Source organism: Saccopteryx leptura, chromosome 3 (genome assembly GCF_036850995.1).
Source record: "Saccopteryx leptura isolate mSacLep1 chromosome 3, mSacLep1_pri_phased_curated, whole genome shotgun sequence".
Lineage (NCBI taxonomy): Eukaryota > Metazoa > Chordata > Mammalia > Chiroptera > Emballonuridae > Saccopteryx > Saccopteryx leptura.
In genome coordinates this window covers 318,104,823-318,129,419 of record NC_089505.1, presented here as the reverse complement: position 1 = coordinate 318,129,419, position 24,597 = coordinate 318,104,823, and the positions used below count along the sequence as shown (strand labels likewise).

Below are 24,597 nucleotides of genomic sequence, written 5' to 3'. Positions count from 1 at the left end.
CATACAGAAGTAGACTGATGTTTCTATCTCTTTCTATCTCCCTTCTTCTCCTCCCTTTAAAATCAATCAATAAATTAAAAATAAATAAGTTTACTAGTGTATTATAAAGGATATTATAAAAGATACAGGTGAATGTCCAAATGAAGAGGCACATAGGGTAGAATACAAAAGGGCTCTGACTGCAGGAGCTTCCCCCCCCATGGAACTGGGGTACACCAATCCTCCAGACATGTGGATGCATTTACCACCACGGAAACTCTCTGAATCCTATTCTTTTGCGTTTTTATGGAGGCTTCATCATAAAGGCATAATTGATTACATCATTGGCCATTAGAAACTGATTCACCTTCAGCCTTCCTGAAGGTTGGGGTTGGAGCTTAAAGTTCCAACCTCTAATTAGGTTTGGTTCCCCTGGCAACCAACACCCTTCCTTAGGGGTTTTCCAAAAGTCTTCTCTCATTAACATATACTTCTTAATATAAATCACAATATCACAATTACCCACTGGTCTGTGCATGTTCCTAATTATTTCCATTAGAACTCTTAATATATTAATCACACTTATTTTTAATTCTCTGTCTCGTAATTTGAACATCTATGTCATATCTGTTGATGTAAGAATGTCCAGAACATAGAGAATTTTTATAAGAGTTTACTTGAGTTTATTTGGGCCAAACTGATGACATAAGGGAGAAAATGCTCTAGCAAATAACAGTTTTGCAGTTCTTTTTTATACACTTTGAATGAGAGAGGGAACTTAACGTAGATTGCATGAAAGTAGGGCAGGGAAATCTCTATGGTTGTGTGGTAAGATAGTTATTAACATCATGTGCTCCATTAAGGATGGCTATACTTCCCAAGGCTAGGGGAAAGAGGCATTTCAAAGGTGTATTAACTAACCTAAATTCACAAGAGCAATGGACAGGATCTGCTAAGGCAAAGATAAACCTTTAACTAAAGAGGTGATAGGCCTAAGGTGTGACTACCTCCCATCATCTTCCCAGTTAGGAATTTATGATTGGATCACCCTGGTCATGAAAATTTGTCAGGTTTATTACATAGTTCCTTTTTTGTTCACATATCTGAGTCTGGTTCCGATGATTACTTTGTCTCTTCAGACTGTGTTTCTTCTTCTTGTTGCTATACTTTGCAATCTTTTGTTGAAAGCTGAACGTGTTTTACTGGGATGTAGGAATCCGGATAAAGGTTTTGATGTGTGAATCTGTCTAGGAGCTGAGCTATATTTAATGGCTGCTGTAGCTCTAAGTGTCAGAGGCTCTCTGTATTCCACTAGGGCCCTTGTTTCCGGTTTCCCTGTTGTCTTTAGGTTTCCCTAAGTATTTCTTTTCAGAGAGAGAGAGCCTGTGTCTGGCAGCTGTAATCCACTGTCGTTCTACTGGAGTTCTATTGGTGTGTGAGAAGGTGTGCTGAGAAGAGTCACATGCTATAACCTTCTGATTAAACCACAGCTTCTAGTAAACCTGCTTCTTAGAGCTGTAGCCTTCAGGGAGGTTTATCCAGGGGTGTAGCTTTTTCCCTGCTCCTTCTTTCTCACCTGGTTGCAGTGTTTTTAATTTATTTTCTTGAAGCCTTGTCCCATGTTGATGGGCTTTTTTCTCCTTATGAGAGACAGTAGGGCTGGAGGGAAGAGGGTGGAGAGAATTGCCTTCCCCCCAGTTGGCGTAAGGCTCTGGCAAAATCCTTTCCCCGGGAGAGTAGGCCTTGGAAATAGGGAAGGCTCTGAGCTTATTTCACAATGATTCATTTTTGCCAGAGCCTGGAGGGGAATCCTTGTCAGAGCTCCACTGTGAGAGCCTGCTGGGATTCCTGGAAGTGTGTGGGCCCTTCCTGGACTTTGATCCCAAGAGTTTCTCACTCTCAGGCTCATACTCAGAGTCCAGCAATTTGTCAAAACTTCCATTTAAATGTTCTTAACCAGTTCATAGCTCCAGTGACTTCTACTCCAGGTGATCAGATCTTGGCTGTGTCTCTCCAAATGATCTCATATCTCCAGGTTGTGAGATGGCAATTTGGCCTTAGTTCTCTGATGGGTCAATGAAAAGTAATTTATATATTTAATAATTTATTTTTTTTCAATTACCATTGATATACAATAATTAGTTTCAGGTATACAACATAGTGATAAGACATTTATATAAATTATGAAATGATCACCTCGATAAGTCTAGTACCCATCTGGCACTGTATATAGTTATTACAATATTATTTATCTTTTATTTATTCATTTTAAAGAGAAGAGAGATAGAGAAAGAAGTGGGGAGGAGCAGGAAGCATCAACTCCTACATGTGCCTTGACTAGGCAAGCCTGGGCTTTCAAATCGGCAACCTCAGCATTCTAGGTCGATGTTTTATCCACTGTGCCATCACAGGTCAGGCTACAATATTATTTACTATATTCCCTATACTGTCCTTTCAGTTTATCCAGATTTTTGTTGTTAAAGGTTAGAACGATGACTTCCATGTCTGATAGGAAGCCTGAAGTCTAGAACAGTGGTCCCCAACCCCCGGGCCGTGGACCGGTACTGGTCCACGGGCCATTTGGTGCCGGACTGCAGAGAAAGAATAAATAACACATTATTTTCGTTTTATTTATATTTAAGTCTGAACGATGTTTTATTTTTTTAAAATGACCAGATTCCCTCTGTTACATCCGTCTAAGACTCACTCTTGACGCTTGTCTTGGTCACATGATACATTTATCTGTCCCACCCTAAAGGACCGTCCGTGAAAATATTTTCTGACATTAAACCGGTCTGTGGCCCAAAAAAGGTTGGGGACCACTAGTCTAGAAATGCAGGTCTTGAAACCTGAATTTGTTTTCTATTAACTAGTCCTGCATGGATAAGTCTGGCGTTTTTTAAAAACAAACAAACAACTTAAAAATAATTGCCACCTAAGTTCTCAGCTTTGTAGACTCAGCCAAAATTTCAAGACATCAAGAAAATGTTCTTTTTTTCTTTTCTTTTTTTGTATTTTTCTGAAGCTGGAAACGGGGAGAGACAGACAGACTCCCGCATGCGCCCGACCGGGATCCACCCGGCACGCCCACCAGGGGCAACGCTCTGCCCACCAGGGGGGGATGCTCTGCCCCTCTGGGGCTTCGCTCTGCCTCGACCAGAGCCACCCTAGCACCTGGGGCAGAGGCCAAGGAGCCATCCCCAGCATCCGGGCCATCTTTGCTCCAATGGAGCCTTGGCTGCGGGAGGGGAAGAGAGAGACAGAGAGGAAGGAGGGGGGGTGGAGAAGCAAATGGGTGCTACTCCTATGTGTCCTGGCATCGAACCCAGGTCCCCCACATGCCAGGCCGACGCTCTACCGCTGAGCCAACCGGCCGGGGCAAGAAGATGTTCAATGTAACAGCCTATAACATATGTTTGTATTGCTAGTATGTAGTACTTTACAAAGTGACTAAAACACAATGGGCATTCATTATGAATATTTTTGTGAAAGAAAGAAATAGAGAAGTTAAAAAGGGGAAAGTGAGGAGGAAAGAGAAAACAAATAGAAACAATAAAGAACAAGAAAGCCTTGGCGGGTTGGCTCAGTGGTAGAGCGTCGGCCTGGCGTGTGCAAGTCCCGGCTAGGGCACGCAGGAGAGGCGCCCATCTGCTTCTCCACCCCTCCCCCTCTCCTTCCTCTCCGTCTCTCTCTTCCCCTCCCGCAGCCGAGGCTCCATTGGAGCAGAGGATGGCCCGGGCGCTGGGGATGGCTCCTTGGCCTCTGCCCCAGGCGCTCGAGTGGCTCTGGTCGCGACAGAGCTACGCCCTGGATGGGCAGAGCATCGCCCCCTGGCGAGCGTGCCCGGTGGATCCCGGTCGGGCACATGCGGGAGTCTGTCTGACTGCCTCCCGGTTTCCAGCTTCAGAAAAATCCAAAAACAAAACAAAACAAAACAAAACAAAAAAAACCCCATAAAACAAAAGAACAAGAAAGCCAGCATCCAAAATTTATCCAAAATTATATGAACATAAATGGCCTACATATACTAAATATTAACATAGGTAGAAATTCAAAGTAGAGCATTTTATTTTCTCTTTTTTGCTATACTCTCAAAGGCAAATGTTTTTAGATTACAAAAAATTGAAAGAATATTTGTTCTCTACAAATCTATAGCTCCAAATAATTCCACTTCCTATAGTGAAATATAAAAATATCCTTAACAAACAGGTTAAATATTCAACAAAAATGTGATATAAAGAGATTTCAAGTTGTATCAGACCAATCGACACAAAGTAGAAGTTCAAGGTCAAAGTATAGATAGGGGACATAATACAGACTGATGTTTACTGAGCATTTGTATGCACCAAACCATACATTAAGCATTTTGTAACTGGCAACTCAGTTAATTCTTGCAACAATTAGATAAAAGATGACAGTCATTTGCAAAATAGGAAAAGAGGCCTGACCTGTGGTGGCGCAGTGGATAAAGCGTTGACCTGGAAAGCTGAGGTTGCTGGTTCAAAACCATGAGCTTACCAGGTCAAGGTACATATGGGAGTTGATTCTTCCTGCTCCTCCCCCCCCCCCTTGTGTCTCCCTTATCTCTCTCTCTCTCTCTCTCCTCTTTCAAATGAATAAATAAAATCTAACAAAAACAAAAACAAAAAAAAAATAGAAAAAGATTCCAGAGACTTCAATCACTTTACCTAACTTGCATAGATCAGCCGATTTCAATATCTTTCTATGACTTGAGAGAGAGTCCTTGAGGCCTAAAGTACTAATACCCATTTTCCCCACTCTTAAAAACCTGTGCAGTTATCAGCTGGAGTCACAGCTGCTGTAATAAAAACTACAATTCTCAATCTCACTTGCATCTAATATGACAGTGTTTTGTGGCTGCTTCTAAAAATATTCATAAAAGGTGCCTTTATTCTTCCCACATCTGTTGCCTAGAAGGTGTCTGTAATAGCTTTCACCCTGATAATAATGACAGTGGCCACACTCTCAGAATGGCCAAATGAGGAGCTTCAGTTTCCGGGTCCCTGGAACTTCACTGAGAAGAACCAACATAGAAGATGTGGTCTAACTACCTCTAGACTTTCACATGACTCAGAGTACACATAGTTCTAAATGACTGTTATTGGGGAACATTGTTACAGTGAAAGCTTATTTTTAAGCTAATATAGAACTCAATAGTATGCTGTAGAGGAGTACTGCACATAGCAGAAATGAAAATGTTGGTATAACTAAGTTCAAGTTCTTAGCTAGCAAGTGGCAAAGTGCTCAGAATCTTAGACTAGAAATCTAATAGTACTTGTTTGGCAGTAGAAACATTTGGCTCAAATTGACCCTACTCTACCTTGAAAGGTAATTACCTACCAAGTAAGATTGTAGCATGAGAGGAAAAGGTTACGAGAAATTCAGAATTTTGCTCTGGTTTAGATATTTCCTCAGCTTTAAGCAGTGTCTCCCAGATTTGAACTCGGGCTGGAGAGCACCCATGTACAAGCAGAAGTGTGAGAGAGTACAGCAGGGGCAGGGGCCCTGTCTACCTGAAAGCTTGATGGACTGAGAGGGTGGCAATCTGGACCCTTGAATGGTTGAAGCAGCCAACCTTCTGTGCCCAGTGGAAAGCCCTTGGAAATGTGGATTCCAGAAAATGGCCTTAGCAGAACTTAGCAGAAGAGTGTGGTCCCAAGCCTTTTTCCAGCACCTTCTATTAAGGATTGTCTGTCAGATGTGAAATCCAGCACAGGAGCAAACCTTAAATGATGGGTGTGGCCTTCTCCTAAACCAGAGATTTTCAACTGGTGTGCCGCAAGAATTTTAAAAACATGCAATACCTGACTATTTAGTCTGGGGCATTGACTTCTTTCCCCTTAGATTGTCAAATACTGTAAAAAACAAAACAAAACAAAACAAAAACAATGAAAACAGCCAACATAATAACAGCCATCTGATATGAATGAATCAAAATTATACCTATTCTTTTTGTTATATTGGCAACAAACATAGTTTTGTTGTTGTGCTCCCCAATTTTAGTAATTAGGTTACGTGTGCCATGAGATGAAAGGGTTGAAAATTGTTGCCCTAAACCTTTGCTTCTAATAGTCCCAAGAGAGTCTCCACTACATGGAGGGGGGAGGTGATGGCAGAACACAGATGCCAATAACAGAGTACATACTTCAGTCTTAAAGCTTTGTCTAGACAAGATGTTTGGCAGGAGTTTAAATACCCAGCTAGTTGGATGAAATAAATATACTTGATGCCTACGGACTGAATTTTTGAGGGAATTATATTGCCAAAGCAAGGAGAGAATAAGGGTCAAAAGAGTTGGTAATTCTTCACACCTCTAGTTTGAGGCTATACACTCTATGTAGTCTTGAGGAAGGATATAATCTGCAAAGTTTACCTCAGATGTGGTCTTGGAAAAAATTAAACAAGAAACAGCCCTCCAAGGCCTTGGAGGGCAAAGTCAAGGAGACTACTACATGGTGGAGAACCAGGCAGGACCACCTGAGAAAGGGAGTCTTGTGATTCTTGTTCAGAATTCCACCTCCATGGACTGTTAACTGTTTTCTTTGCACTGCTCTTGCTTTTGAATGGGAAGTTCTTTTTTTTTTTCTTTTCATTTCCTCCCTCCCTCCCTCCCTCCCTCCCTCCCTCCCTCCCTCTTTTCTTCCTTCCTCCCTTCCTCCCTCCCTCTTTCTTTCTTTCTTTCTTTCTTTCTTTCTTTCTTTCTTTCTTTCTTTCTTTCTTTCTTTCTTTCTTTCTTTCTCTCTCTCTCTCTTTCTTTCTCTCTCTCTCTCTCTCTCTTTCTCCTTCTCTCTTTCTCTCTTTCTTTCTTCTTACCATGGCTAACCTGCTTCCACGCACCACTGTTTATCAAGTGTGATGGGGTAGATCAGCTATCTTTTACCTTCTCGGTCATCAGGCCACGAAGAAGCACACCTGGGTCTGATGGAGAGTGCGGCCAACACTAGAGATTCTGAGATTTGTGAAGTATGCAGTAACTGCTCAGGGCTGTAAGTGGAGAGGGTCTGTGGCTTCTATCTGTTAAGGAGATGATACATAGATATTTGGCAAAATAGACTGCAGCAGAAAATGTAAGTTGACACTCAACATTTGCTCTTATCTTTTCCCATAGTAAAAGAACCCCTGATCTTTAGCTGACTTGTGACAGTACAAAATGTAAACTATACCAGCATCCTTTGCAGGTTTGTTTAGTCATATGATTAATTCTGGCTAATAGCATGTAGTGTTCGTGGGGTGGGCAGTATTCTTGGATTGTCTTAAAGAATGTAGAGGTACCTTTTGCTCTCTGGATTCTTGCAGCTGGAACGTGGGCATAATTGCAGAAGTTTAAATGCTTATTGGACTATGCTCCTTACTTAGTGATGTTTGGGCTGTAAGCCATGCATGGCGAATGCATAGAGGAGCTTGGGTCCTTGACACTGGCATGCCTTAGTAGCCTGCACAGCTCTCCACAGGGTTTTTATTTTTTTTATTAAAACTTATTTTAAATTTTGTTAATTAAAAAATTTTCAATTATACTTTACATTCAATATTATCTTGTGTTAGTTTCAGGTGTATGACATAGTGGTTAGACAATCATATGTTTTATAAAGTGTTCCCTTGGTGTTTCCAGTACCCATTTGGCACCATACATAGTTATTACAGTATTATTGACTGTATTTCCTATGCTGTCCTTTATATCCCAGTGACTGTTTTATAACTACCAGTCTATACCTCTTAATCCCTCCACCTTTTTCACCCAGTCTCCCAACCCTCCTCCCCTCTGGCAATCCGCACTCTGTTCTATGTATATATTTAAGAGTTTGTTTCTGTTTTATTTGTTCATCAATATTGTTCTTTAGCTTTCATATATAAGGGAAATCTAATGGCACTTTTCTTTCTCTGACTTATCTCACTTAGCATGATGTTCTCCATGTCCATCCATGCTGTTGTAAATGATAACATTTCATATTTTTTATGGCTGAGTAATATTCTATTGTATATAAAGCAGTGAGCAAAAGTAGTTTTATAGTTGTTCATATAAATAAAGTCTCTGTTTCATATACTCATAACTACAAACCTGTTTTTGTGACTCCTGCATGTACCACAGCTTTTTAATTTTTATTTATTTATTTATTTATTTATTTATTTATTTATTTATTTATTTATTTTTTGTATTTTTCTAAAGTGAGAAGTGGAGGGAGGGGGGCAGACAGACAGACTCCTGCATGCACCTGACTGGGATCTACCCGGCATGCTCACCAGGGGGCGACGCTCGGCCCCTCTGGGGCATTGCTCAGCCACAACCGGAGCCATTCTAGCACCTGAGGAGGAGGCCATGGAGCCGTCCTCAGTGCCCAGGCCAACTTTGCTCCAGTGGAGCCTTGGCTGCAGGAGGGGAAGAGAATGATAGAGAGAAAGGAGAGAGGGAAGAGTGGAGAAGCAGTTGGGTGCTCCTTCTGTGTGCGCTGGCTGGGAATCGAACCCGGGATTTCCACACACTGGGCCGATGCTCTACCACTGAGCCAACTGGCCTGGGCCTACCATAGCTTTTTTAAAACTCAAAGAGAAATACACTTCCACTTTCTTTAAGCCCTTATTACATTGGAGTTTACAGGCACCCCAACTGATGTCATTCTCACAGAGTGAACAAGCCTTGATGCGGGAAGGCCAGTGAGGATACTATTGCAGTGGCAGGGGACAGACAAGAGCCTGAACTAAGGCAGTAGCAGTGGGGACAGTGAGGAAAGCCTGCTAGTGATGGTTGAGAGGCTGAGTGCACTGGATTTGATTACTAATGGGTGGGGAGGTAAGAGAGGAACTGACAGCAGAAGCAAGAGATGTGTACTTGGGTTTCTGGCTTAGACGTCTTGGAGGGAGCCTGTAGGAGGGGCCATGGACATGGTTAGGAGCTCCCCAGGAAATCTAAAAAGTGAGAAGTCCAAGGAGAAAACCTTTACTTATTTTATTTTTTTAGATTTATTCATTTTTAGAGAGAGAGAGAAGGAGGGAGGAGCAGGAAGCATTAACTTCCATATATGCCTTGACCTAGCAAGACCAGGGTTTTGAACCAGCGACCTCAACATTCCATGTTGATGCTTTATCCACTGCACGACCACAAGTCAGGCAAGGAGAGAACCTTTAAGAACACTAATAATTTAAGGAGTGAGCAGTGGAAAAGGCTGGTAGGAAGATGACACCAAGGCCAAGGGCAGAAAGTCAATAAAATCAGTCATGAGAAGTAAATTAAGATGAAGAATGAAATTCTCAGGGATCTTTTCATAAAAATCACCCTAATGTGATGTGTGTAGAAGATGGCCAGTGTAGGAGACAATATGAGGTGAGGAAATGACAAATTACTCTAGGCTGCATTTTAAATGATGGCACTCATGGAGAGGAGAGTTGTTACCAGAGTGGGATGGGTTTTTTTGTAGAGTTTATTTTTTTTTATTATTTTTAAGTTTCACACGGTCTGTAGGATGCTGATAGGAAGCGGTGAGCAGCAGAAGGTGGAGAGGGTGAGATGTGGGACAGCAGGCCTGTCAGGAGGCCCTGGAAGGCCCTGAGTGGAGGGCACAGGTGCAGGATCAGTCGGGGTGGGTTCACTGCTTCTTTTGAGGCTGTGAACAAGAAGGGAGGAGGAGGCAGAAATAAGTGCCTTTGAAGATAATGGTTTGGGGAACTAAGGGAGTTTATATTTTTCAGCTTCAATTTTCTTGGTGTGGAGGCGAGGAGGTTACCTTCAGGAAAGATGGGGTTGTGGTGGGCTTGAGGTCTGAAAGGCCACCATGGGGAAGAGGAGAAGGAACCAAGGGGAGATGAGTCTACCCGGCTTTGTGTGGAGAGTCAGTGTGATTTCAGTGGCAGCCTTTGTAAAATGCAACGATTAAGACCAACGTGAGGCAAACCAATAAAATACTGGCCTTGAAGCAAATAACAATGGTGCTGAGCTTTCTCACTTCCATCACTGCTTCACTAGTGCTGAGGCACAGTACGGATATGTTGGTGCACACATACTGCATGGGTGTGAAGCCAGTGGCCACGGCCACATCACAGCTGCCTGGCCCATGCAGGTTTGCATTAGATTTGGACAGTCAGTAAAGAAACAACGGAGCCAAGAACTGGTGGGCCATTAGCTTTAATCCTCACTTGCACCCGCGGGCAAGTAAAAACACACAGTAGGCTCCAAAACCCACTTATTCAGTGCTCACAAAGTCACTGACTTATCCGAGTTTCCTAGAATCAAAGGTTTCTAACCTCACCAGTCTCATTCACCTCTGTTCCTCATCTCCTCTCTGCTCAAACTCTGCACAAACTGGCTTCTCCTTCAACACTCCACCATCTTGGCTGCTTCTCCTGGCCTCCTCCATGTGGCCTTTCTCTGCTCTCTGCTCTCTAATGCTAATCTCAGAAACCAAGAGAGGGCAAGCTCCCAGTCTGCCCCACTTTATAGTGCAGAAATCAAAACCTTTAATCCAATATACAAAATAGGGAAGTCTCTAATACAAAGTCACTTATCTGAGGCATAATGGGATTGTACTACCTCATATCAAAAGAGGTGGGAAAGGCTTAGGCCTAAAACGAAGCCCCACAGCCCACCCCCAACACACATTAATATAATTATGCCCATTCCAAGCATAAGGGCAACTAATATCATCACCTGGGAGACAGGCTTCCACATGGGCAGCGCCATCTTTAGCAAAGTGAGCATAATATATTTTATCTGCCCAACAATGGGCTCAGATGACAGAGCCTTTACCAGTAACACCCTGAAAGCAGCACCCCAAAGGATGAGCACCAATGACTGGTACACTTGTTACTGCTTTGCCTCTAATTTAATAGCAAAGCTTATGGGGGGTCAGGGGAGAGGAATCCAGGCCACAGGTTCTACAGGCTCCTCAGTGGCCCAGCTATGACTTATTCAATGACAACAAAGGGAAACTTCTGTAGCTTGGAAGAAAAGTGAGCTGGGGGCACTTGGAGAAACCCAAAATCAGTTACTGCCTGGAAATGTTGAAGGTGCCTAGACTACCACTATATCTCTTCACACAACCATTTTGCATGGGGCGTCTTGCTTTACTTCAGATTTTGTTTGGTGGGCCAAATGCTGTCATGTTTCTATCAAGTGCTGACTCTTAGAGGTTGTAATTAGTTTTTTTCCGCCACCCAAACATCTCTGATTCACCCTACTTTCAAGATTCTAAATAATTTTATTTGACAAACTGTGATCACCTCAGCATTAGGACACTGAGGAGTAAGTATATAGACCATTTGTGACCTGGATTTTCTTTTCTAATTTGGCATTGTTTTGGATGGAGTGTTTGTATTCCACCTCCTCCCCCTCACCCCAACCCCCACATTCATCTTAAAGCCCTGACCTCCAGTATGATAGTATTTGGAGCTAGAGCTTTAGGGAGGTAATTAGGGTTACATTATATCATAAGGGTGAGGCCCTCATGATGGGATTAGTTGCCTATAGGAAAAGGAAGAGTCAGATCTCTCTCTCTATGCCCACACAACAAGGAAAGGCCATGTGAAGACACAGTGGAAAGAAGGTCATCTGCAATCTAGGAGGAGAGCTCTTGCCAGAAACTGAATCAGTTGGCACCTTGATGTTGGACTTCCAGCCTCCAGAACTGTGAGAAAATAAACTTCTGTTATTAAAGTTACTCAGTCTTGGTAATTTGTAATGGCAGCCAGAGCTGACTAATATAGCAGCACAATGTAAAAAGCAACCAACCAAATGTAAAAGAAAGAGCATGGTCACATACTTTTACCCAGCCAGATTCTTAATACTTTTTCTTAGTTCTTGTGCAGCATGGTGACTGCAGGATGCTATATGATGTCATCCTGAAGGGTAGAGTGCCCAATCCCGACAAACAGCCCTTGTCCTTCAGACTTTCATTTCTTTTTTTTTTTTTTTTCTGTATTTTTCTGAAGCCGGAAATGGGGAGAGACAGTCAGACAGACTCCCGCATGCGCCCGACCGGGATCCACCCAGCACGGCCACCAGGGGGCGACGCTCTGCCCACCAGGGGGCGATGCTCTGCCCCTCCGGGGCTGTTGCTACCAGAGCCACTCTAGCGCCTAGGGCAGAGGCCGAGGAGCCATCCCCAGCGCCCGGGCCATCTTTGTTCCAGTGGAGCCTCGGCTGCGGCTGCGGGAGGGGAAGAGAGAGACAGAGAGGGAGAGGGGGAGGGGTGGAGAAGCAGATGGGCGCTTCTCCTGTGTGCCCTGGCCGGGAATCGAACCCAGGACTTCTGCACGCCAGGCCGACGCTCTACCACTGAGCCAACCGGCCAGGGCAGACTTTTATTTCTTAAAGTTTATTTAGGCTCTTGACCAGAGCATCCTTAGGGTTAAATTTTAGGTAGAAAATTGTATGATGTACATGCTGAGAACACTTGCTCCAAGTGGTATTAAATCACCTTGTTATTTATAACCCTCTAGAATCCCCTAATTTACATGTGGTCTCTTCTCCTATGAGTACTTCAAGTAAATCTGAATTTGTTTAGACAATTTTATGGGTACTGTAAAACCACAATTGAATTTCAGGCCTTTGTAGTCGTGCAGCCAAGATGCTCTCTGATTAGAAATAATTGCTGTTAATGCTGTTATGAGTGGTGGATGGCCACCACACCCCAGACATTTGTTCTACTAAATCCCTTGAGTTTCTTCTTTATTTTTCAACTAAATAGACCAGCCCCTAGAATATACGCTTTTGGAATTGTAATATAGGAGCAATATTGTGCCTCTCTGTTAATTAACCTTGTTAACCAAGGATTTGGAACATCAGTTGGTTAGTATAAGAGGGCCTTTTGATTGTCTTAGTACATATCTACAGTGGAGGAGGACGTCACTCTTGTGAAATAAGATGCCTTTTATTCTTTGGCATACACCAAAGAGCTTTATTATTCTTTGAGTAATGACATAATATGCTTGTTTAATGAAATAATGTGTATAAAAGGGCTTAGCTTTTTGCCAGGCACAATAAATATTAGCTATCATTTTTGTTATCATAAAACAAGTTTTTGTTTTTTTTTTTAAAAAAAAGACTTTCTGAATGAAAAAGAAATACAGGAGCAGAGTTGTCAGAATTATAGACAGCTGGAGTAGATCAGTCCACAGTTGACTCTAGACTCCACATTCCTGTTGCTCCTTTAAGAGCAACTTACCCCCAAGATATTTAAAGTCTTTGACTCCCACAGGATCTTCCAAGGTACTTCTCATTCTTGCCTTCTCCCTGCACAAAAGAAAGTGAGAGACAAAGGCTGCTATTTTCCTTGCAGGGCAAGTACCCATCCCGCCTGGGAAGGAGTTCCAGGCTATGGTAATTAACACATTTTTCTTAACCTTGCTTTGATGGCGAATCTGCAAAGCATGAAAGCAGTTGGCCAGTTGATTACTGTGAGAAGACAATCAATCTGAGATGAAGGCAGCTCCGATGAATACAAATGCATAAAATTGTCCACACTGAAAAAGCACCTCAGCACGAAGTCCAACATGAAACATTAAGTTAAACACTTGAAATTAACCACACGAATGTGTTTTCTGAATTAATAAGTGGCAGTTCATCTAATTCAGTAGAATGTCATTTTCAGAGTAAGAAGCAACCATTCTTCAATCTGTTTTAGGAAAAAAAAAAAAAAGTAATCCCATTCAGAGTTCGATCTAGCCTAACTGACTACTTGGGATTTCAGAGACTGGACAGTAAGACTCCGTCACAGGGACACCTGATGCACTTTCAGCAGGACTGGCACTTACTCTGTGAGCATCGAGGGCATGTAAAAGTAAGCATTTGTGTGGCTTCTTTGGAAAGATTGACATGGGAGTTTTTTTTAAACCAGGGGGCCTACAAACATTCAAAAAGGCCAAGGCTGATGGCAAGTGATAGGAAATCCAGCGTTCTGTGTCCTCTGGAAACGGCACAAAACACTCATCATGTTGCAAGTTAAACTCTCTCACATATGTTGCAAGCTAAACTCTCTCACATATGTTGCAAGCAGAAATGACAAAATGAGCTATTTTTATTAATTAAAAAAGTATTCAACAAAAAAGCAGATAGCATTATTTTCAAAAGTACTGGTTAAAAATACTAGTTCAGATAGAAGAATCAGAATGATACTTAACGTCCCCAGATGTATATATTCTATCAGACAAAAATATTTTTCTTCATTGAAATAAGCAATATGTAATGTTGGCTATCAGATGACATCAACCATAAAGTGGGTCTTTTGCTCTTCTTTGGAAGGAAGCCATCCATGACATTGGGGATGCCCATATATCCAGTCACAAGCAGTGCCATCTTGATGTGCAGGATACTAAAGTGAACACAAGAGTAAACTTGCTCGTTATGATTCATAAAAGCATCTTTACCAGTGGAGCTGAAAAGCAGTAGCACTGACCTGTCGCAGGTGAATTCACACATACACACATTCATTAATACACATGCTTCAGGGTCACCTAGCTTGTCTACTATGTGGGAAGACACTAGCCCAGGGTCTCTGTATCTCTCCTTGCTTTATTTACATTATTCAACTCACTTCTCATGTCCATTTCCAAAGCTTGCCTACACTATGTAATGATTGACAGAAAGCAGTGAAGTCTGTGGATTACGACGAGACTAACTTGAAACCTAGCTCTGGTATTTACAATGTCATCTCAGGCAAGTTAATTTTCTTATGAACCTCAGTTTTTTTCCAGTGTAAAATTAGGCATCAATCTTTCTTTCTGGGCCTACTGTAAGGATTAGATGCAATAGTTCCTCAGATCTTTTGCAAGACCCAACTAAGACTGTTCATATTCTCTATCCCCGTGCGCCCCTCCTGACGAGCATTCTGACCCCGTGGATTCTGATGTTCACTCTGCAGAGAAAGGAGAGGCACAGTAAGCCTGAGATTGTACTAAGGGTGGGGCCAAGTAAAGGACCTGTGCTTGCAGACCCTCCTGGAGCACCCTAAGATGTCCAGGTGGTTCCTGCCCTCCCCAGCTTCAGGCTCAGTTCCTGAAAGAGCCTCTGGAGGAGTCAGGACCATGGGGCTAAAGGTGGTTATATTTTTAGTTTTTTTCCCCTAAGTTCTTTAATCCTCTTACAGCACAAATTTATCCTTTATTGCCAGTTTTACCCAAACCACAAACTCCTGAAATATTTGGCTTACTGTCTGGTCTTGACTTTGCGCCCTGTACTCAAACATGGACAGACTAGCTATCCTGTCACGATTATTCTATGACTAGCATAAGAAAAAGCATCTCTCCAAAAAAAACCAGAACACTTCAATTTGTCCACAGATCATTTAGTGAGTCCATTTTTTAATGTTAGTTCTATAATTTCATTTTCCAAATGATGCTTGTGTTTTTGACGTGTGGCTGGCAGAGCTATAGATAAGAAAACAGAGCTCAATGTTTTGTGACAATACTTTTACACATGACTTTTTAAAAATATGTATTTTTTGATTTCTTAACATGTGTGCCACAAAATATTGGCTCCTCTTTCATGCTGCTGTTTATTTCCCACATCGGCTATGAGTGTTGAGCACCTCTTCTTTGTTAGGCCCTTCCCTGGAGCTGAAAACACACGGCACTCAGCAGAAACCAACTGGCCTCTGATCTCAAGGAACTCATGGCCTGGTGGGGAGGTGGGTGATAATCCAAGGGTCTCACAAATAAATGCACAAAGCAGCTGTGGAATATTCCAAGGAGGCCAGGGTCAGGTGCTAGGAGAGTGTGCATTGGAGTCATTTGAGATATTCTGGGATGACAGGGAAGTATTGCTTAAGCTAAGAGGGGGCACAGCATGTGCAAATGCCCTGGACTGTTTCAAGAACCAAGGACTCTGCCAGCATGGCTGAGCAGAGGCGGGGTGGTGGTGGTGGTGGTGGTGGTGGTAGCAGACGAGACTGGAGAGGCCAGAGTCAGACCACATGGTTTTTATAAAATTAGAACCCAGGCCTCATCCACAAAGATTCTGATTCAGTTAGAGGACGGACTAGGCATAGGTATTTTTAAAAAGTCTCCCAGGTAAAGCAGCCAGGGTTGAGAATCATTAGCCTTGGTTATTTGAATGTTAATCTAAAGGCGATGGGAAAGTACACAATTGTTTCAGGATCAGATATACATCTTGTGTGGCTAGCATGCCTGCACATACATACACACCCAGTGAAGAAAAAAGGAAGCCTTCAATAAAAGTTTCTCCATAGCTTTCAACTTTTTCAAAGGTCAAAAATGACCTTTTTCTTTTCTTTTCTTCTTTAAAGATGAAAAGGTCAAGGCAATAATAGATGTGCATTTTTTTTCTAATGATACCCAGATAGTCATTAGAATCTCTGGCATTAGAAAATCAAATTTAAATAGAGTGGTGCCAATTTAAATTCCAAGTCTTCAAAGAATTCTCTATTTTCCCTCAGAAATCTCTCATCCTAAATCATGGGTGCTCCTTCCTTTAAAACAAAAAACTTATACTCCTCTAGGTTCTTTATTTTTAAAAAAATCTTTCTGTAGCCTGACCAGGCTGTGGCACAGTGGATAGAGCGTTGGCCTGGGATGCTGAAGACCCAGGTTTAAAACCCTGAGGTTGCCAGCTTATGCGTAGGATCATAGACACGACCTCATGGTCGCTAGCTTGGGCCCAAAGGTCACTGGCATGAAGCCCAAGGTTGCTGGCTTGCGCAAGGGGTCACTCACTCTGCTAGAGCCCTTCAGTCAAAGCACAAATGAGAAAGCAATCAATGAACAACTAAGGTGTCTCAATGAAGAATTGATGCTTATCTTTCTCCCTTCCTGTCTGTCTGTCCCTCTCGCTTTCTCTCACTTAAAAAAAAAGTTCCCATGAAGGAACCACAGGTCACAGAAGTTTTTCTGATTTGAACACTTTTCTTATTTTTGCAATAGGGAATATGTGATGTTAGAATCCTGTGATCGCCTGACCTGTGGTGGCGCAGTGGATAAAGCGTCGACCTGGAAATGCTGAGGTCGCAGGTTCGAAACCCTGGGCTTGCCAGGTCAAGGCACATATGGGAGTTGATGCTTCCTGCTCCTCCCCCTTCTCTCTCTCTGTTTCTCTCTCTCTCTCCTCTCTAAAAATGAAAAAAAAAAAAAAAGAATCCTGTGATACATTCCCAAATTAATTGCCTTCCAAATAAATTTGCTGATATTTAAAGTGTTTCCACAATATCTTATTTGATCCTTTCAGTGATAGTTTGAGGAAAATGAGGAACAAAGACATTAATCATTCCTTCAAGGTCAAAGAGAAGTTAGTAGCCTGACCAGACGGTGGCGCAGTGACGGCACATTGGAGTGGGATGCGGAGGACCAGGTTTGGGACCCCGAGGTCGCTGGCTTTGGTGCGGGCTCATCTGGTTTGAGCAAAAGCTTGCCAGCTTGGACCCGGGGTTGCTGGCTCGAGCAGGGGGTTGCTCGGTCTCCTGAAGGCCTGCGGTCGGGGCACTTGTGAGAGGGCGGTCGGCGAGCAGCTGGAGAGGCTAGTGATTGATGCTTCTCGTCTCTCTCCATTCCTGTCTGTCTGTCCCTGTCTATCCCTCTCTCTGTCTCTGTAAAAAAAAAAAAAAAAAAAAGAGAAGTTAGTAGCCAAACCAGAACAATGTCTCAGTTCTCCTGACTTCCGGCTTTATGGCCTCCCACCCCTCACTCCTCATGCATGAATCCACCTCTTTTTGCCAATAATGCTAAGATGGCTGACAGGATCCAGCTCCACTTTCTAGACTCCAGGGAGGCACTGCAGCTACGCAAATTTGCAATGATGTTAGCAAATCAGCACAAAGGAGGTATCAGAGTTCATTCATTCAACAGATATTTTTTAAGTGGCTTCTCCTGGTAGGATTTGGAATAAGCCGGTAATTGGTACATTAGAAAAGTCATAAAAGTGAATATTGTTACCTTTTTAAAAACACTAAAAAGTATAAAAACCTTGGTATATACAAGTATGTTTTTTCTTGCAGGATAGTATCTACTATCTTTCTGACTGCATATTCTGGTTCCACAATTGGTAACAGAGAAGGGCAGGTAGGAGGTAAAAAAACGAAAGCAAAAACAAAAACAAAAAAAATCTAAAATTAACAAATTAATACAAACAAGTCTTACAAATTAAGGATAAAAAAGGTTATAAGATATTATTGTCTATTTGCTTCTTTCCCTTTCTGATTTGATCTACTTCTATGTTTATTCCTTTATTATCAACATGGTAATAACTAGAATTTGAAGTGGAAAATGATGACTAATTAATACACCAATGTACAATATGCACACATATATAACAAAAGGTCTAAATAGTTTAAAGCAAGTCTTTGAAAACTAATTTACTGTCATCTCTATAAGATGTAGAAAGTTGCATTTGTGTCCCCTTACTGATGTCTAGTCCTTCTGTGGATTCAGGGAAGAGGGAAGAAGGGAGTCGGGTAGCAGAAAGGGAATGTGACCAAGTGCTGGGGGATGGATGAGCAGATCCAGGTGACAATTGGGACACAGCTTTGCTAAACCATTTGCATTAAACTCAATATCTTAAATACAAATACATTTGAATAAAAAAATTCCAAAACCATTTATAAATCAGGCTAAATTAAAAAAATATATATATATCCTTTTAAATAATTCTTTTAAAAAGATAGAAAATAATAAAAGATGGTCAATCATTTTTTAAAATGTAGTTTCTTTGAAATTTCAGGACATAGTTACATTGTAGTACAACCTTCAAACATTCCAGTTTTTATAAAAAATGGGCACATAATAGTGGTTTTGATTTCCTTCATTTTTGGGGCAAATAGTTCTATAAATACAGATTTAGCAAATCAAAAGCTTGCAAATTTACTTGCACAATAATCTGAAAAAGACAAACAATAGTGATGTACATTTTATTATTATTATTATTATTATTATTTTTTTTTTTTTGTATTTTTCTGAAGTTGGAAACAGGGAAACAGTCAGATAGACTCCTGCATGCGCCCAACCGGGATCCACCCGGCATGCCCACCAGGGGGCGATGCTCTGCCCATCTGGGGCATCGCTCTGCTGCAACCAGAGCCATTCTAGTGCCTGAGGCAGAGGCCATGGAGCCATCCTTAGTGCCCGGGCCAACTTTGCTCCAATGGAGCCTTGGCTGCGGGAGGGGAAGAGAGAGACAGAGAGGAAGGAGAGGGGGAGGGGTGGAGAAGCAGATGGGTGCTTCTCCTGTGTGCCCTGGCTGGGAATCAAACCCAGGACTCCTGCACGGCAGGCCGACGCTCTACCACTGAGCCAACTGGCCAGGGCCAGTGATATACATTTTAAAGTTTTAAAAATAGCACTATGTCAAGGTCTCCTCCTAAGACTAACCAACAGAGACTTTGACAACAATTTCAGAGTTCTTATTTTGTGTGATCTTGGTCTCCCACTGGAAGAAGTGTGGAGTGAGTGGGAAGGGACATGGTCACATAAAGTTCAGTTGATAACAACCGAGTGCATGCTGTGGGGAGCCTCCTATGGTCACACTGCTAGACTTCCACATCAATGAATAGTCTGCTAGATGTTATATGGGCCACACGGTTTGTGCGTCCAGTCTCTGTGCCAAAGAACTTCAACCCAACTGGGGCAGGAAGACACACAAAAGAAGAAATATAATAAGTGATGCAGGGGGCCATGCAAGAGAGGGCACCATGGGTCGTGATACCCAGATCAAAGGTTCTTCTAACTGTTTCTTCTACTTCCAGAATAAAAACAAAGGACTCAGTAGCTTAAACCTCCACCTCTTAAATAACTTGAAAATTCAAGGAGAGTAGAAAGTGGCATCTATGTCAGTTTTGAGCTTGCTGTTTCAATCACTCTCAGTTTAAGTAAACACCTGAATATTCAATTCACTGAATGGAAAAGTTTGGAGTAGGAAAGTAGGTGTACTTCTCCTTCCCTTTGCCTCTCTAGTCAAACAAGGTAAACATATTTGCTCTGTTGAGAAGGAGCTACAACTGGCAAGAACTAGGCTATAAGTGCCAGGTGTGGGGCTGTCAGCCCCAATGCTGCCCAAGATGGTGAGTAAGACCAAAAGAGGGAAGAGGGAAAGTCCTGACTAGCTTTTAGGGTCATCTACGTCATTTGGTATAAATGAAGCTCACCGAGTCCCTCAAATCCCTAGATTAGGGTGAGCAGATATGACCCAGGACCAGGGAATCTATACTCTAAACAATACCCTTGGCGGTTCTGAGGCAGTGGAGGCCAGCCCCCCACTGTGGGAATTACAAAAAGCTTACATCTGTTTCTAAGGTCTAGTGTAGGTGGAAGTTTCCATCTGAAGACAGAGAGACACATACTGTGTTAGGAAAAGGGTTAATATTGTAGAAGCTATAAATATATCTGCATTATTTCAAAGTTTCATCCTTTATTATATGAGAGAGGTAATACTAATATGTGATGATGTCTAAGAATGAGAGAAGAAGGGAAGTCTAGGGTACAGAGAGATATGCATAGACTGGTAATATTTTGGGTGACTGGTCATTCTAAAAAACGTATTTACCTAACTGAGATGAACTTTGTTTAGACTGATATTGTGAATCTTGAACCAGGCTGCTCAGCTAAAAACTATAAGAAAGTGTCCAATGGGCAAGCTGGCCAAAGTCACCTGAGTGTCACAGTTAGGGTCCCTGATGCATGAGTTTCATGGATCTTTGTCAGCCACTGCATAAAATCTTGCTCCAGGGCATCCCCTGGTAGGAAAGGACAAGATGTCTGCTCCTTTTAAAGCCAGTTCCTTTGTTGGGCCACCTTCACTGTGGATCTTGGTGTGTTCTTTGCCCCCTCTCCACTGCTAATGTCAAGTCAGTTGCAAGGGAGATGGAAATGACAACCATTTTCTGCAAGTCTTCCAACCAGTGTGTTGGGCAAATGAGTTTGTAAAATCTGTATTTTCTGGTTTTGCTCACTTTTATTGTTAAAAATGGCCACTGGCCATGTGATTGTGTTGCCCCGGTGATACTGTTAATTACCTTCATGCTTGGGAAGGGGATTGGTTATGCTAATGTGTACTGGAGGAGGGGTTGTTGCACCAAGAAGTTTTAAGAAAAAGGAAGAGTTATGAGGCCATTGTTGCAGGGACCACATTGTTGCAGAAGAGAAGAAGCAGTCAAGATGGCAGGGTGCTGAAGGAGAAGCCAGTTTGTGCAGAGAGAAGGAGATGGGAACCAGAGGGGACTGAGCTATTGGGGCCTTTGATTCTAGGAAAACCGGGAAAAAGTCAGTGGCTTTGGGAGCCCTGAATGGAAAGGGAAGTGTTCTCCCACTGTGTGTATTTTCTCGCCAGTCAGTTGCGAGCTAGAATAAAGAGATGGCCCACCATTTCTTGGTTCTGTTGATTCTCTACCGTCTATCCGAATCAAATGGGAACCTGCACGTGTCAGGCAGCTGTGAGAGCCGTCGCTACTGGCCTTCCACAGTGGAAAGCCAAAAAAGTTTCTTGGGGTAGAGAAATTATCTCAAACTAAGCAGGGAGAGACTTTAGAAGGCAGAGTGATTCTTGGGCAAATGAGTTTGTAAAATTTGTATTTTCTGATTTTGCTCACTTTTATTGTTAAAAATGGCACTGCCCACGTGAATGACCACTGCCAGGTGGTACAGCTAATTACTTTCCTGTTTGGGAAGGGGCTTGGTTGTGTTAATGTGTGCTGGAGGAGGGGTTGTCCCAGGGAGAAGTTTTAAAATGAAGAGCTAGGAGGTCATTTTAAATGGAGAGAGACCACGTTGTTGCAGGAGAGAGAGGCCATGTGGTTGGAGAGGAGGCAGGGAGGCAAGATAGAGGCGTGCAGAGAGAAGGAGATGGGGAACACAGGTGAATAAGGCTGGTGAGGCCTTTGATTCTAGGAAAAACCAGAGAAAGTGGTTTTGGGAGCCCTGAATAGAAAGTGTAAGGTATTTTCTGCCAAGGAAGAAAGAAGGACATAGCCACCAAGTGTGGACAAGCAAAAGCTTTATTTAGAGTGCTCCTGGGCGAGGTTCACTGGTCCACAAGACAGGGGCCAAGGAAGTGGTGCAGCTTCTCCTGCCCGGGGGTAATTTATAGCATTGGTAGGGTGGGGGTGGTATGATAGGTCATGGCGAAATTTCATTGGCTGACAGACAGTTTCAAGATGCTCAGGGCCATTTCTTTTGGCGGTCATGGGCATGGGTGGTTCTGGCCAAAGTCCTCAGACCTGGTTCTCCATGTGACTTTCCCCCATTGCCAACTGACCTCACATTCCGACCTTTTGTGTTAGATAGGGGCGCCACTATTTGTCTGGCTACTTCCTGCTGGTTAGGGGCATTGTGGGGAAGGGAGGTTGGAAGGTGGTGGCTCTGAGGGGAGTCGTATACGTATATGGGTGTAGGAGCATCTGGTTGACCGTGATTTGAGAAACCTTGCAGATGCGGCCCTGTAAGAATCTAAGAAAAAGAGGAGCAAACATGAGTGATATGCTGATAATTAGAAGAGGACCTAGGCTATGGGCAGTCCAGGTGAGGATGGATGACTGCCACCAGGAGTTAAGTGGGTTGTAGAAAGAGAGGTCTTTGTGCAGTTTCTCTTGCAGATGGTTGAGGACATTGATGTTTTCTTCCACCAGGTCAGTCTCACTGATATAGTAACAGCATTGCTCCCTGCTTTAACTCACTCTGGTGGCAGGTTCCTGGTGGGAGGGACAGGAGTAACAGGAGGATCTGCAGGGTCCAACCTTTTGGTGAGCCGAAGACGGGTGGGGCCCAGTGGTTCCGACTGCCAGTGGTCCTGTACGGAGGCAAGCTTGAGGGGGGAAACATAGTACCAAGGTGTTTGCCCTAGGAGCTTGGCTGCAGTAGGAGTAGTCAATATTACTGCCTGGGATCCCGTCCACCTGGGCTGTAGGGAGCCGGGTTGGAGTTCCCTTAGAAGAACTTTGTCCCTGGTTGGAGGGGGACTGCTGGATGAGCTTCATTTGGACCCCCTATGGGAGGGAGAGTCCGGTCCATGTGTTCCCTAAAAAGGTGGTGGAGTAAAGACAGAAAGGGGAGGTATGTGGCAAGAGGAGGGGGGTTGACAGGTAAGTTGTGATTGATTAGAAATGTTCTACCATAAACCAGCTCAAGGGGGCTGAGTCCAGTGGGGTTTTGCAGGGTTGCTCTGATTCTGGTGAGTGCCAGGGGGAGGAGGTTTGGCCAGGAGAGTCTGGTCTCAATGGAAAGTTTGGTTAGCTGACCCTTTAGGATGCCATGGGCCCTTTCCACCTTACCCGACGATTGAGGGTGATAGGGTATGTGGAGCTTCCAGGTGATGTTGAGAGAGATGGCGACTTGCTGGACTATTTGGGCAGTGAAGGCCGGGCTGTAGTCTGACCGGATGGTAGTCGGCAGTCCGAATTACAGGATGATACATTCAACGAGAATGGAGGCAACGGTGCCTGTTGTTTCTTGAGAGGTGGGAAAGGCTTCTATGGACCCTGAAAAGGTATCAACAAAAGTTAGGAGATAGCGGAGTTTTTTGTGAGGGGGCATGTGAGTGAAGTCGATTTGCCAATCTTGGCCCGGTAAGTGCCCCCTCGGCTGATGAGTAGGGAAGCAGGGGCGAAGACTCCCTTGCATAGAGGTTTTGGAACGATAGCGTATTCTGTGTGTACCTTTTCAATAGTTTGCTGGAGGCCTGGGAAGAAAAAGAGTGGTTGCAAGAACCGATAGAGAGCTTTTGGCCTTAAATGTAAGGAACAGTGGATATCAGAAAGGAGAGTTTCAGCCTGTCCTTTTGGTAAGGCAATTCTATCTCCAGGAAATATCCATCCCTGGTTGCACATGTCTCCACCTTTTCTGAGGAGGGCCTGTTCTTCCTCAGGAGTGTAGGAAGGTTTCAAGGAGGTGGAGAGAAACATGAGAGGAGTGGGGGAGGTTCCCAGGGTGAGGTTTTGGGCCGCCGTGTTGGCCTGAGCATTTCCCAAGGCCAGCAGGTTCTGAGAGGTTTGATGGCCCCTACAATGTACCACGGCCACCTCAGTGGGTAGCTGTAATGCCTGCAAAAGTTTAGAAATGAGGGTAGCATTGATTATGGGGGAGCCCTTGGTAGTGAGGAAGCCCCTTTCCTTCCAGAGGGCAGAGTGGCTGTGGGTGATAAGAAAAGCGTATTTAGAGTCAGTATATATGGTTACACGTTTTCCCTGGACCAGAGTGAGTGCTCGCATGAGGGAAATTAGCTCTGCTTTCTGGGAGGTAGTACCCTCTGGCAGCTGTTGGGCTTCTAGGATGGAGGAGGTGGTGACCACTCTGTAGGCCGCCCATCATTGTCCGTCGGGTTCTGTACAGAGCTCCCATCTACAAAGAGTATTAGATCTGGATCTTTTAAAGGAGAATCTGATAATCCATCTTGGGGTCTGTTGAGGAAATCTATTAGCTCTGTACAAGAGTGGGTGGACCCGGAAGTGTCATTGGAGCTGGCAGTAGAGTGGCTGGGTTGAGTTGGGGAGAGGGCAAAAGAGTGACTGAAGGGTTTTTGATGAACAGGAGGTGAAATTCTTGTAGGCGGGAAGGGCACAATGGAGAAAAGGATTTGTGAAAAAGGAGGTCGGTGAGCCTGTGGGAGGAGAAGACAGTGATGGGCTGGGAAAGGGTGAGTTTAGTAGCCTCCTTGATGAGTTCAGCTGCCATGCCCAGTGC

The 24,597-nt window shown here is 43.5% G+C and overlaps 1 protein-coding gene and 1 non-coding gene across 2 annotated transcripts in view; both read right to left on the bottom strand.

Moving 5' to 3' along the window:
- Positions 1-13,279: 13,279 nt before the first annotated feature.
- SDR16C5 (short chain dehydrogenase/reductase family 16C member 5) overlaps positions 13,280-24,597 on the bottom strand; it is a 34,288-nt gene continuing 22,970 nt past the window's right edge. Inside the window, 3 exon segments of the mRNA XM_066379026.1 lie at positions 13,280-14,297; positions 17,869-17,998; positions 18,668-18,814. Coding sequence (XP_066235123.1) covers positions 14,129-14,297; positions 17,869-17,998; positions 18,668-18,814 — 446 coding nt within the window. The 3' untranslated portion in view covers positions 13,280-14,128.
- On the bottom strand, positions 19,161-19,236 carry TRNAG-GCC (transfer RNA glycine (anticodon GCC)). The gene has a single exon. It is a non-coding gene; the product is annotated as a tRNA-Gly (tRNA).